This window comes from Pseudochaenichthys georgianus, chromosome 12, assembly GCF_902827115.2.
Source record: "Pseudochaenichthys georgianus chromosome 12, fPseGeo1.2, whole genome shotgun sequence".
In the NCBI taxonomy this organism is placed as follows: Eukaryota; Metazoa; Chordata; class Actinopteri; order Perciformes; family Channichthyidae; genus Pseudochaenichthys; species Pseudochaenichthys georgianus.
This window is the reverse complement of record NC_047514.1, coordinates 17,363,857-17,378,038: the sequence shown is the minus strand read 5'-3', so window position 1 is coordinate 17,378,038 and position 14,182 is coordinate 17,363,857. Positions and strand designations below refer to the sequence as shown.

The 14,182-nt window shown below is 41.4% G+C and overlaps 1 protein-coding gene across 3 annotated transcripts in view; it reads right to left on the bottom strand.

The window, feature by feature from the left end:
* unc5cb (unc-5 netrin receptor Cb) overlaps positions 1-14,182 on the bottom strand; it is a 107,567-nt gene that overhangs the window by 6,165 nt on the left and 87,220 nt on the right. The window contains exons 7-12 of one of the 3 annotated variants that reach the window (XM_034096533.1): positions 13,755-13,919; positions 10,141-10,197; positions 7,334-7,525; positions 5,159-5,521; positions 3,457-3,544; positions 3,138-3,309 (exon numbers count right to left, since the gene is read on the bottom strand). In XM_034096533.1, coding sequence (XP_033952424.1) covers positions 3,138-3,309; positions 3,457-3,544; positions 5,159-5,521; positions 7,334-7,525; positions 10,141-10,197; positions 13,755-13,919 — 1,037 coding nt within the window. The remainder of the gene's footprint in view (positions 1-3,137; positions 3,310-3,456; positions 3,545-5,158; positions 5,522-7,333; positions 7,526-10,140; positions 10,198-13,754; positions 13,920-14,182) is intronic. The other 2 variants (XM_034096534.1, XM_034096535.1) reach the window with 2 other exon arrangements.

Below are 14,182 nucleotides of genomic sequence, written 5' to 3'. Positions count from 1 at the left end.
AAACTTCACCTACTGTAATATGACTGAATGAATACCTAAGTCTGAAGCAGAGATGTGAAGAACAGGCTATTATCTAGTTCCATGCTCAAATTCAGTTTAATTGAAACTGAACTGATTTAAATTTTCAATTTAAGGGAGAAAAAACAATTATGGGTCAAGGCCTATTCGGATAAGCTGTGTCTTTAAAAGTGTCAAATACTTAGGTTCAACACCCGGCCAGATTGTATATGAGGTAATAGAAGATTGAGTATCAGGACCATTTGTAGTTGACCCCTGTAATGGCACTAATGTCGGGAAATGTTTCACTACCACTAAGACCATCTCGTCTTAGACCGCCCCTCTCTCTCCATCCCTCTTGATCTTTCTCTCTCTAATCCAAACACTCCTTTGAGCAGCACATTGGCATTAATTCAGCCTATTATGAGAGACAGAAGAGGAATTACAGTACTTTATTGTGAGCTAGGCCGTTTAACAGCAGCATTATGGCTGATCATTAGACTCTTTAACTGCTCCTAAGGGATGGCACTGGGGCTCCTTATTGGGGGATAATTAGAGCACACAGTGGAAAAGTAGGATTTTCCTGGCACAAACAACCAAACATGTAAACAAACACACATATTCACACAACATAATTTATTCAAACATTTCTGACTGCATTCATCAGCAGAGATTTCTCTTTAGAGGCGTGGGAGGATACATCTTTGTAGGAGAGTTACTGAAGCAGAAAGCCCCACATGTTCCTCATTATGTGACCTGCTGTCTTCATCATCACAACACCACGTTCTGCTCAACGACACTGTGTGTATGTTATGAATGTGTGTGTGTGTCTCTTGACGGGGGACAGGTGCAGCTTCCCTGATGCCAATATAACTGATTATCTCACTAGGTGGTGATGACTATAAATATCCGGGAATTACTTCTTCAGAGGAGCTCATCCCTCTTGTTTCTACAGCGGTGATGAATACACATTTTGACAGAGCATGTCATAAAAAGCAATATTTCAAACATGCAGCATGGAGGCTGGCCTCAGTGGGAAGACAAGCTCATATAAAGGAAGCTACCGTCGCCTTGGATATTACCATCTGTATTGCTGGCAGGTCAGAGATGTAATCAATAGCAAGCGTGTAATCACCACGGGAAACGAGGAGGGCGCGTACCTTCCAATATATGATATATAGATATTTTTCCTACCCAATATTTGCAATGACCAGAAACATCATGAGATCTGTCAAAAGGTAAGAGAAAACGATTTGGTAACTTTAATATCCAGAGTTAAACTGACTCCAAAACTGATCTCCTGTTTCATGTTGGTGTACATGTTGTTAAGAGTGTGTCCCAACGTTTTTTTTTGTTCTGTATTCTCGGCGGGCCAAGATAATCACTTCCGTGTCCATGCAAGTAGTCTTGGATATAAATAATTGGTTCACCGCTCTGATAATATTATCTTGGCCTGAAGTTTTGAACCAACCATTGTGTTGTTGGTAGAATTCTGACACATATGTGCCCAAGTGTGCATTTTCTGTGGTGCATGGTGCTAATTGCCTTGTGTATCTTGATCTGAGTTTTACTGAAAATCCAACATGTAGCTGCTGGGGAAAGAGTAATAGAGAGTGTTTGATTGTCTCTACAAAACAAGCTCCTATACAGACTTTGTTCCAGGTTGTGTGCACACGTTTGGATACAAACAGAAGCCAGACTGGCTGCTGACACAATAGGTTACACCAGATTGCATCAAACATTCTGCACACACACACACACACGCACGCATGCACACACACACACACACACACACACACACACACACACACACACACACACACACACACACACACACACACACACACACACACACACTTTATCCCAACAAATGTCACCTTTAATCAATAGTCGTTTCCTCTTAAAAGTTTCAGTTTACACTGAGCTTTATTGGCTGCCCCTGAGCAATACATCAATGTCACAAAGACATGTGGAGCCAGTCTGTGCTCCATAAGTCATATCATCACATCAGCAGTAGAGATTGTGCAAAGACTGTCTGAAAGTGATGTTAATTCAGTCCACTACTCAATAATGAGCTGACACTGGGCCATATATTTCATATAGGCTGCGGCAGAGTAGTTGGATTTTCAATATGCGAGTGGCTTGTATGGAATGCCTGTGTAGACTCAACTTTGAATTTATATCTTATTACTTTAACATATGCCATGGAATCCAAATTCTTAGAAAAAATGTAATATTTGTGTGTTCCTTCTACTGCTTTTAATTCTGCTCATTAAGGTTTTATTTTATATTGTAAGCACCTTCTATTTGAAAAAGGTCCAAGCACTTTCCTGCCTGTGAGAGTTCATTAAAAACCCAATAGAATGAAAGCTTACTCAGAAATGTTCTCTTGGCAGGTACTAAAAGGCAGTAATAAACGGCTACAACAAGGTCTGTTGTATTATTATCCTATGTGTCCTAACGATTTTTATGTAGAGAGATGAAAACTGAAACCCTTTTTAGTTTAAGGCAGTTTATGTAATGAGGGTGGAAGCATAGGTTCTCTACAGATGATTTGTTTGTGATAATTGTACCTTTTCTGTGTGAGTGTCTGCATCTGTGTGTGTGTGAAAGGCAGAACACAATCACACTTGAGCCTTCAGCAACCCAATTTATCCTCATAAGCAACGTTAATGATGGAGCCTGCAGGCAAAGATTTTCCAAATATGCAAATACAAACAAAGCGCACACACACAAATGAGAATGGTCCTTTATAAATGGTATAACATAACAGTTTGGGGAAAAAACAGTCCCAGCCTGTTCCCTGCTATCAGAGGTTTACTGTTTCAGCACCTGGTTGCAACAGGGGTTCCCTCTGAGTGCTGCGCTGCACAAACAAAGCAGGGGAGGTTGATCCCCTTCACCTCCTCCATGCTATCATACCATGCCAATTCATCTTCTTTTTGTAATGCTCTTCTTTTGCTCTTTGCGTGGTAGAATTTTCAAACTACCTAATGCTCTATGTATTTGATGGATAAACCACATGTGTGGATCTTAGTTAAGGTTAAAACATATCACTTTACCTTCACATGACTCATTTATAAACTTGGACCATGGTGAAAGACATAAGAGTCTAATGCACAGCTTTCGTCACATCTCACCTCCCAGTGGTGCTGCGGTGACTGGCTCTTGAGCTGGATCAGCCAATCCTGTTGGCCGTCAAACACAGCACAGTGGTGCATGGTGATGATGAGGGGACGGGTCAACAAGGCTCCGGGGGGCCCACAGCTCACCACAGGGCTTAACACCGTTTGGCCATCATCCACCGAGGGCCTTAAGGTGCACAGAAAATAACACACAGACAAACACACGCAATGATTTTTAGTGGTGATGTGACAGCAGTCTCCTTAAGTGACATGACGGTGCTGACAAGGGTGAAGACAGCTCTGGGGAATTGATGAGGAAGACGGCACTGCTTACCTCATGTTGTCCTTCCTCTGAACTGTCACATACATCTCATACACTCTGCCCTGAGGAATGGCCCCTGCTGGAATAAGCAGACTCACTCCTGTGGAGCACAAAAACAGACAGACACACACACAAACAAGTAGTGTTTAGAGTTGTGAGGTACACCAGTGGAGTATGATGGATCAGTAAGAGAAAAAATGATTGGCATTGACCGGGAAACAGCCACTAACTAGTCTGTACACCTAACTCCAGCACACCAGTCAAAATGGCTAATTATCTTTTTTAGAGAAATATAGTAATAATCACAATTCCCTTGAGCCCTGCCTATATTATTACCTAACTTTATTGCCTGCTCCTACAGTATGGCACCAGGAAATGGTGTGACATTTCATTTCTAAAATCAATGGTCTCTCCTCTCTTCGTAGCATTCTCATATTGCTGCAGCAAGCATGATTTACATGTTTTCCATCTCAGATTGATTTGATATGATGTCCTGGCTGTCCGACTTGTTTTTAGGACTCTACCCCCAACATTCCCTCATTCACACACGTAGACTTACACATACAGACACAAACACACACACTATCTCTCTCTCTCTCTCTTTCTCTCTGGGGGGGGGTTCTCAGATAGCTCATTGATTTCCCATGTCCTTGTACTGAACTTTTCAAAAGGTGACAGACAGCTTCTCCTGCTAGCTAGCAAGGCAATCACTAGTCTGCCACAGGGACGTCTTGCACACTGCCACTCTTCCTCACACTAAAGCTTCAAAGAGATGGGAAATGTATTTTAAGATGCAAAATACCAACAGCCACACTGACGATGCTGCAAAATATTTCATTACTCAGACACACGGACAGATCAAATATCAACACTTTCCTCTCCCTCTGCCTATGTAACATGATGAGGTGGCTCAGCGAAACTACCAGCTCAGAACATTTTTACAGGAACCAAACGATAAAAGAAAAAGTTAGAAACTGGAGAAGTCGGTGTATCCTTTAATGCCAGTGCTAGTTTTCTACGCCTGTCAACACGCATCAGTGGCGCGTCCCAAACAGCCCACATGTGTTTGAAGTGAGGACAGCATGGCTAATGTAAGCTGCCCGAAACAGTATACCTCTAAGTCAGTACACTACTTCCAGTGCTCACACCTTAGCTATCCATCAACCCTTGTCATAATGTGTGTGGTTAACACACTGATAGGTTGCATATGGTTAGGCATAATATTTCAAGGTCACATCTGTTTGTGTGTGTAAAGGTTATACTGGTAAAGGTGGTAGAGGCAGCTCAGGTCTCAAACATCTGGAACACAATGTATATTGGATTTCAGTCCAGTTGGTTATTCAGAGATTTACAACAGTCTTTTCAACTTAGAAACAAACTTATTGTTAATCATTATTATTTCCTCATGTGTATGTGATATTTGCTTGAGAGTTGATAAGTAAAAAGAATGACAAATGTACACATTTACTAAATTCTGATACAGCTATAGCTCCGACCAAAACAGACAAATGGTAGATAATGAGATTTAAGATTAACTATGCATTTGCAGGGACTTGCATATCCATCTCAATGATTACAAAAGTGAATTGTTTTTTTTTCAAATCTCTGCATGTTTTGAAATGCTTAACCGATTTGTGTCCAGTTAAACAAATGAAAATGCACTGATTCAGAGACCAAATGTGAAAACACTTCTTTTTATGGTCTGGTACATTACCTGAGTTGGGCACAATGAGGTGTCCCCCCTGAGAGCTGAAGGATCCCAGCGCGGTGCAGGATGGATCCCTGGTGCGGAGCAACGTCTGGGTCTGCGTGCGGCGGCCCATCGTACAGTCATTATTGTCCAGGAGGCAGTGTGGTAGCTTAGGTGACAGTTTAGAGGCAATATCTCCTCCCAGGTCATCCTGCGGAGTCACCAAACCTGAGGAGTTGTACACCTTAATCTTCAGGTTGGGAAGAGGGTCGAGCAGAGGGGAATTGGTCATGGGTATTTTGTCAGCCACATCATGAAGGGCGTAGACGGGGCCGCGGTACATGGCGGCCGCTGAGGTCAGGTCAGGGGGTGCTGTTAGGAGATCAGCTGGAAAAGAAAAGAAAGTGACATCTGTCAAGCAAAGAGAAGTTATCTTCTTTTCAACTGTGAGAACTGGTAAGAAAAATAACCACAAGGAAATGAAGTGTTGGCAGCAATCAACAAGACTGCTGCCTGGCTCTACTTAGTTGTTTATTCAGTCATTAGGGAAGTCCACTCAGCCACCAAGAAACATTACTCAGTCAGAGAAGTTACAGGCGCAGCTATGATTCATGAGCAACAGATGGCATCACTAATGCTCAGTTTACCCAGTAGGTACAAGTATAAACGTTCAATCGCTGGGCTGAGTGGGCGGAGCAATGGCAGTGGGACCTCTCTGTCCTTTAGCTTCTCCACCACCTCTCTGTTTTCCCACAACACCAAGTTTCTACATAATATAGATGTCAATGTAAGTCACATAAAGCAAATAGATGTAATAGTGTAATTAGTAGAAGAAGTGTTTGTATTATTATTAATAATGCTTTACAAAACATAATTTAGGCTACTGTATCTATGTGGCTAAAAGTTGCATTCATTATTAATTAATTCATGTTTCAAATGCTCAAAAGGTCTAAGAAAACTAAATATAAAGCATAAACAGATAGTTTTTTTATCCGTGTATCCATCACCTTCAAATCTTGTCTTCACTTATCTTTCTCAGACATCTATTGATTAAGACAGCCAGGGCTACACTCAATATAATTATTCAATATATCTATCAACGCACATAAACTAATAATTACTTTATAAATATGTGTTAATCTATTTAATAAAATGAAAATCTGATGAGGAGTGTTACACAGGGGGGTGAAACAAGGACAATCATTATTCATCGTCAAATAACATTGTGACATTTATTGTTGCGGTTCAAATAAGTAAGTCCAATGAAACCCTCAGACATTGCCTTCTTTTTACTTTTGGGTTATCCTGTTGCTTGCAAATGTTTCTTCATGTGTTGAATGCTGGATTATCTTTGATGTGTGTCTTACAGTGATAGGGATAACAATGGATAGGGCGCATTAAGCAAAGATTTTGGTTTTGAATAAAAAAACATTATTTCCTGTCACTATTGTTGTCTCTTTTTTTCCAGCTTTTCTCTCCCCTAAAACTTCAGACTGACTATAAAGAACAATTTATCTTAACTGTGCATTTCCCTGCTGCCTTTTTGTCCAGCTCATTACCAGATGTCCTCAACTCTGCAGTCTCACTTTTAAGGTGTGCGTCACCAGCCCAAATGTAATTAGAGTTTAATATGCATCATGCAGACTGGCCTTATTATGCCTTAATGAACAGTTTGGCCTCCCATCACAACGACAAGCATTTTAATAGTTTCATCACCTCGCCCGCACAAACATGCTGTCTGTATTCCTCTCACAAGCTTCCTGCTCATCTTCAGTCCAAATGGCACATTTACATTCACATCATCACTAACGCATGTCATGCCAAAGCTGATGAGTCAAATATATCTTGATGGGTTAATATGGGTTGCTTATGCAAGCGACTCACAATGGCTGACAGCATGTGTGCCATCCAATGCAGGGTAAAACCTAGATACTTTAATACTTTGTTTTCCCCTCAATCTAACAGAAATGTGTCTCTTATATCAACCGGGTATATTTGTTGACTTGTTCACTTAGGGTTCAATTCGATTTTAAATGATTTAACTACAAATTGTACATATATTTTGGTATCAGTGTTGACACTTAATTATTGAAGCTCATTCACAGGTGATTTAAAAAGACAGAAAATCATGTATGCATGTGAAAACAAACTACAGACATACATTTATACAAACACATACATATATATTCTGTGGCCTACCTTTGCGGGCAGTCTTGATGCTGACTGGCTGGAAGCCTCCATTGAGGGCGGAGGTATCAATGATGTCAGAGTCAAAGTCGCGGTGGTTCTTCCTGTAGATGAAGAGCGCCACGACCACAGAGATAACCAGGCACATGATCACCGCGATCACGATGCCCACATACAGCGCTACATCATCTGTACTGGGAGCCACTGGAAGAAGAGGAAGGGGTGGGGGAGGGGGGGGGAAACACAAAGGAAAATTGTATTTTAAGATCTAATAAGTTCAACATCAACAGTTTTCTTTCCCCGAGCTTACAGGAGTTGTGATGAAGCCATTATCTGCAGACTAATATCCTGGCTTAGCATAGAGCCGGATATTAATCAGCATCTACTGGGAAATAAAATGCATACTGTCTTTTTTTAATGCCTGCCCGCTGTGTCAAATAATCTCGCTTGTAGTTAATAATAAAGGACACTCTTGATTGTCAAATGTGAAAACAGAAAATTATGCTTGTAACACTTTATTGTTTTTCAGTTTTGCCATCTAACACTTCATTTTGGGGCACACAATTACTAGTGATTTTAACAAAGTCCCTGGTTAATATATCCTTTAATAACACATTTAATAACACATAATATGTTGTGTGTGAGAGGGGGTTAAATACCACGAATCATACCGATAATTAGAAACAAGAAAATAAATATAATTATGTTAAACTCTGTGCACAACGGAGCAATTAATAAGGAGGGCTGGTCCACTGCCATCCAATGACACGCTGTCCTAACAAGCAGACTCAGAAGCGAGACCAAAAGTTCTGAAGACGGAGATATAGATGTTTTCATCTTCAAATTACCACGCCCTGTGTTGGAGTTCAGAGACTGTCTCTGTCTTTGTTCTTAGACACTGTAGATAAGATCTAGACATAGCTTGCATTTCTCAAATTGTCTTTCATCTCTGCCTCCTTCCCGGAGTCTTTCTGTCCACTTTCCAGCTGGAGAAACCTCTGTGATTAGCAGGCCTGGCATGGAAAGAGCGACTGTTGGAAACACAGACTCAGACAGGCACTCATTACCGATCAGACCTTTTAATGGATGCCAACTGACAGTCTGAACTTTCTGTAGTGTTGGGTAAAGAATGTCCTTCACTGTCACCACGTTGACAAATGGGGGGGAAAACAATTATCTAAAAGGTAGCGAAATGTCAGAAGGCATGTGTGAGCCTGTACTGTATGTGTGCATTGTTCAATGCGTGATTACACACTGTAAAGTATATGTCATTGGGCTTACCAAATGTCAAAGACCAAAGCATACACACACTTTATTATTTTAGAGAAAGTAAAGTTATTTTGATAAGAGCCACATATCTGTTTTTGAGATCAGTTAAGTATGCAAATGACAGAGAATCTGCACCAGTAGAGGGCAGCATCAGCCATAGATCCATACACAAAGCTTTCAGGACATGATGCGAGCATTTGTGTAAATTAGCCTCATGTGTCTCAGGGATACAGATGGCACTCAATCTATGTCTCTTGTGTTCTCTTGCACAAAGGAGAAAAAGTTGGAGAAAAGCAAGAGAAGGGAGTGTTTTTGTGACACTAAGAAGCCATACGTTTTTCTTTTTTACTACATCCTTAGCCTCAAAGTGTAAAAGTGCTTAGATAATTATTCTAGAGCTATAACTCAATGTTTATTTAGTCGGATGCAGTTTTCTAAAAATCTATTCAAACAAGAACACAATTAGTAAAAAACCCTTCATATATTTCAAATTCTATCGACATGAAACTGGGTATGACCTTCATCAGGGCATTCATTTTTGCTCCCAGCATTAACATAATCATTAGAAAGTAGACTTTCTATAGGTCAAGATGTACTGAATGGCCACAATTAAAGAGGCGGGGGGAAGACTTTGTTTCCCTCTGCCCTGAAGAAGGACATGTGTGGCCTTACCCGCTCTTTTCAGCCTTGACTGAGACATCACATTAAAGAGGAGTGTCAAAATATACCCTCATATACTGGATGTTAGGACTCTAATCCTTCCTCCAGCAAGAGACGAGAACAGAAATCAGAACAGGGAGCCAATGATGAAAGTCTGAAAATGTAATTTCACTGTGCTTCCTCTGCCAAGCTGCCCCTGCAGTTATTTAACATATATCCCCTCAGTCGAACAATCTTCTAGCCACGCTTTGATGATAAAGGCAGCAACCTGCTAAGTGTAAGCATTAAAATGTATCACTTAGATGAATACATCCCTTTGAACATGAGCCATTGTCGGAAAACGAAAAGTACAAGAAATGGAAATGAAAGGGATTATTGAACACTTCATCAGGACGAAGAGATTTAGAGGGGAATGGTGAGATACAAAGAGAAATAAGTACACACTAGGAAAGGAACTATGGGTTAAATTAGAGCCAGAATCGGTGCCGGCTGAAGTTCAGGAGGAGCAACAGGGTAAAGGGCATCAGCTGTGAGAGACACGATAGAAAAATAGCAAGGAAATATACAGCTGGCTCGCAGAGGCACATTATGAGAAAAGACAAAGCGGAAATCAAAAAAAGAAATGCCCTAAGGTTGTTATCTGCAAGTACAAAAGACAGAATAGCAGTAATGAAACATAGATGGACATGAAAAAACAAAGGGAAACACTCTTTTGTTTTGTGTTTTTTTGTTTGCAAAGACGCAATGTTTAATTATTGATTTATCTTGGTTTAGAAATGGCCGCAAATTCCTTGCGCAAAACCTGCCAATGAAGATTAGAGAAAGAAAAACATATAAGAATGAATGGAGAAATAATGTGAACAAATAAATGATACATGAAAAAAACTCACATGGATTTCCAAAACCACTCTTTTCCTTTGCTTCAGAGGACTTCTGATATAAGGAACCTTGAAGAGATTGTGGGTGGGAGAGAGAGTAGGGAAGGGAGGGGAGGGGGGGGGTGAAGGGAGAGGGAATGATGAAAATCAAATTCAAGCCAACAGAAAAACAAACTCAACAAATGAGACAGCAACAAACTCATGAGTAGGAGTGATGACACTAGGAAGCGATCTTTCTTGATTGTGCCCCTCCTCTCCAGATCTGTGTATAGAGTATGGATGGATGATGAGACGAACGGGGGGGAACATGCAGGTTCTGTGAGGAAGTGGCTCTATCCATCAACTGGGCTTAGTGCCTCAGCAGCAGCAGGACTGATCCTGGCAGGTGAGGGGATAGAGGGGCTGATAAAGTGTGGGCTCCAACAGTCAATAGAACCAACAGCCGCTGTTATATGTAATATGTCGCTGGAAGGTGGATGGAGAGGTTGGTGCATGGGACAAAAGGAACGATTATGTTAGGAATGCAGGAAAGGGAAAAATGTTGAAGAGACAGATAGATTTTCTTGGGTGCCACCTGGGCTTTTGGTTGGCTTTTTGGTGGCATTTGTTTCGGAAGGCAGTGGAGAGTGGCAGTCAGGGTTAGTGCAGTAGTGCACATAATATTCAGTCTCAGAGGGACATCCATAAACAACTATACAAACAATAAAGTCCTTATTGGAGAGGGAGAGAGCCACAGGCAGACAAGTGGACCGACGGGAAAATCAATGGTTTGATAGATGGGGCTGGTGTGTTCATGCAATCAGGCACCGGGTAGGCCGGGTCGGAGCAGGGGGAGGTGACTGTCAGGGTCAGTCTAACTGATGGCCCATTTGAACCCATCCTGTAGAGTTTCTATTCATCCTTCTGACTACAGTTGAGAAAAGCATGCTTCGGTGGGTGGGCTCCAAGGGAAACCTCAAACGCCCAGGGAAACAAAGATTATTCCTTACTGACAACATAGTGCTGGAGAGGAAGGGGGCGTCATGGTACAGGAAACCACTGTCTGTGTTTCAACCATTACTTACTCCTATGTGGCAGGTTTCCAACCGTAGAGAAGGATACTGTCGTCTGGCAAATATGATGTCATTGTTAAAATAGCAAAGGTTCTTTTTTCTTCCTTGGTGGGGAATCTACATTTACTGAAATCAATGATTATGCACCAAAGATATTTACATTTAATTCAAACATATCATCCAGTATCGTGTTAATAACACCGCGTAATGATTTCCCAGTGTCTGGTGTTTGATAGAAATAAAGCATTTGCCCTTGCTGAAGTACATGCTCCCCCTCCCTACATCAATATGTCAAAAATGTCATGTCTGAGTGCAGCGTTACCCTAGACCTGGAAAACAACATTGGGAATCAACGAAGGTAGAACACAGAGGAAGCACAATACAGAGATGGAGACAGGTCAGCCTCAGTGAACTGTGAAAATTATACCCCTGTGTTAGAGTTTGGGAGAGGCAGAGTGCAACTTCTATAGATCAATCTGTAGACACATAACTCTGTTAACTCCAAACCCCAAACTCTCCGGCAGTCTAAATGTGATAAACAAGCAGCAAAGTTAATTATAACCCAACTCTCTCCATTTTGACTCGGGTCAGTTGTGTTTCTGTGCAGCGTTGGAGGCTGAGCATCAGGAATTCTATTTCCAACTCTGATTATATCAAATTCCTTTGCCAGATTTCTGCGATGGATTGCAATTGAAATGATTTAAATAAATTCAAACAACAGAAAATAAGATCAAGCTGCAATGGAATCCACAGACATGTGTTTGCTGAGATCCCAGCCCTGCACTGGAGGGAGCAGATCAGCGGTCTGAGGTGAGTTCAGATTGCATGCAACCTCCATTCCCAATCATATTTGCCATAATGTGAGCTTTTAGATAATGGGCCGTTCTCCTAAATGCTAGTGGAAATGGTCATTAGCATTGACATAAGTGGCTTCACCCTCTTAGCTTCCAAAAAAATCAATTCCTGAGATGATCCTAAATCTATATCCTTATGGCTTTATATTCTTTGCAAACTCACCATCAATCTACCCAGAACTAATGCATCTGAGGCAGGGAAGTGTAGGTTGAACATATGCTGTGCCGCAGAGGGAAATAAAATAATATGAATAACACAAATAGCAGGGCGTTATTTTTCAGATTGCTCCCTGATGTTTCTATACATTATAGACATATGACCCTGGCTATGAAATCAGCTAATGCATTCCTCTCATGCTGATGTTAAATGAAATCACTGAGTTGCAGTCCATACAAACGGACAACAGTACGGTATGCGTTTACTTTGGACAGAGACACGCAGGTCCATCTAAAAATGCATATTGGACACCAATATGATGTAATCCGTAACGTATATTATATAATGTCGACACCATATTGCAGGTATCAGTTTAATACCCTATAGTGCAGCAACATCTCACATCAGCTGCAAACAGTAACAGCCAGCTGTATCACATTTTAGACATCCAGCAGCTGAGCCTCTGTTATATTATTAGTGTCACAATCACCATCTGTAGTAGATTATACACATGACGGAGGCATCTGTGACACTGAGTGGGTCTGAAACCTTCAGAGATGTTTATTGGGGAGGATCTTTATTAAAAAAGACACAGAGTTTAACTAAGTTACTGTGCAGTTTTTCCAGCTATTTCCTTCCCATCATCTTTTCTCGGAGATCAAGGTATCAAACACTTTACCCTGTAGCTATACAACACACGGTAAACACACACGTGTGCATCAGAGAAACTGCAGGATGACTCAAAGCTGTGAACGTATTATAATGGAGAGGCAGCAGAATTGTTGGCTCGACTAAACTGCACGGCTGGAAGAAAGAGAAGCAGAAAACAATTTGCTGCCTGCAGAAAAGTATCTGGCTGCACCACAAACTGACACTGGCCTTTTTTCAGCTAGCAACAAAATAGGAAAAACAATTAGAGAATTGTTATTTATGAGAAACAAATGTTTTCGCATCCTTGAGCCTTTTTTGTAATTTAAAAACATTGTAAGACTAGATTATTATGTACAATAGTGGCTCACTTTCCAACACATGTCATTTCAGGGAAAAGGAGAAAGTCTACACTCGTGTTCCCTCTCACTGGACCTGAGGAATAAGCACTTTTTTAATTAAGGTAATAATCAAAGCAGCCTGGTATATGTGAACCCCTTAATTACAATATAATCACATGTTATTGTTTTAATAACAACTCCCAAATGCCTGTGACAAGAATAATTACTTAAAGCACTTCCCCATGTGGCCAAGTCTTTTTTTAACATACACTTACATTTGCAGCAGAGAGAAAAGATGTGCCGGGTTTCTGCTTTAATGTCACTTTTATCCAACATGTTGTGTATTTTATGAACAGGCAAATAAGGAGATGGAGTGCAGAAGACAGGGCGAAAGGCATTTTAGCATGCCTTATCGTTTATGTATGAGTGAGTCGAAACAGAGGGAGTGAGAGACAGGGTGAGAGTGCTATGCGGGGATGTGAAACACAGCGGGTGAAACTCATGGTCAAAGGGTTCAGAAATGTCTCTTGTTGGCTGGTCAGAGAGAGTAGCAGAGGATGTGTCGGGTACTCACTCTGCATGCACATCCCATCGGTGCAGTTCTTGGACAGGAGCACCATGCCCTCACAGTCCTTTCCCCCGTTTTTGGGAGCCGGAGCGCCGCATTCCCTCCTCCTCCAGTGGGTGCACTCTGTCCCACAGGTGGACCACTTACTCCACACTGTCCACAGGCCATCCACTACCACACAACAGACAGGACAGATGAGGGGAGGGGGGGGGAAGTGAACGAAAATGGACGATGAGAAGATGAAGAGAAACGAGTGCATGAGTGGGTGAGTGGATACGTGATCGAGACAGCGAGAGATATGTGGGAGAGAGACAAACACGTAAGGGTGGAGGCACAAACAGAGCGAAATATGCAAACACAGAGTTGTATCATATTTGATGTTTTTTCGTTTTTTGTGCACCTATACTCTTTTCCTCCCACTACGAAGTGGGTTT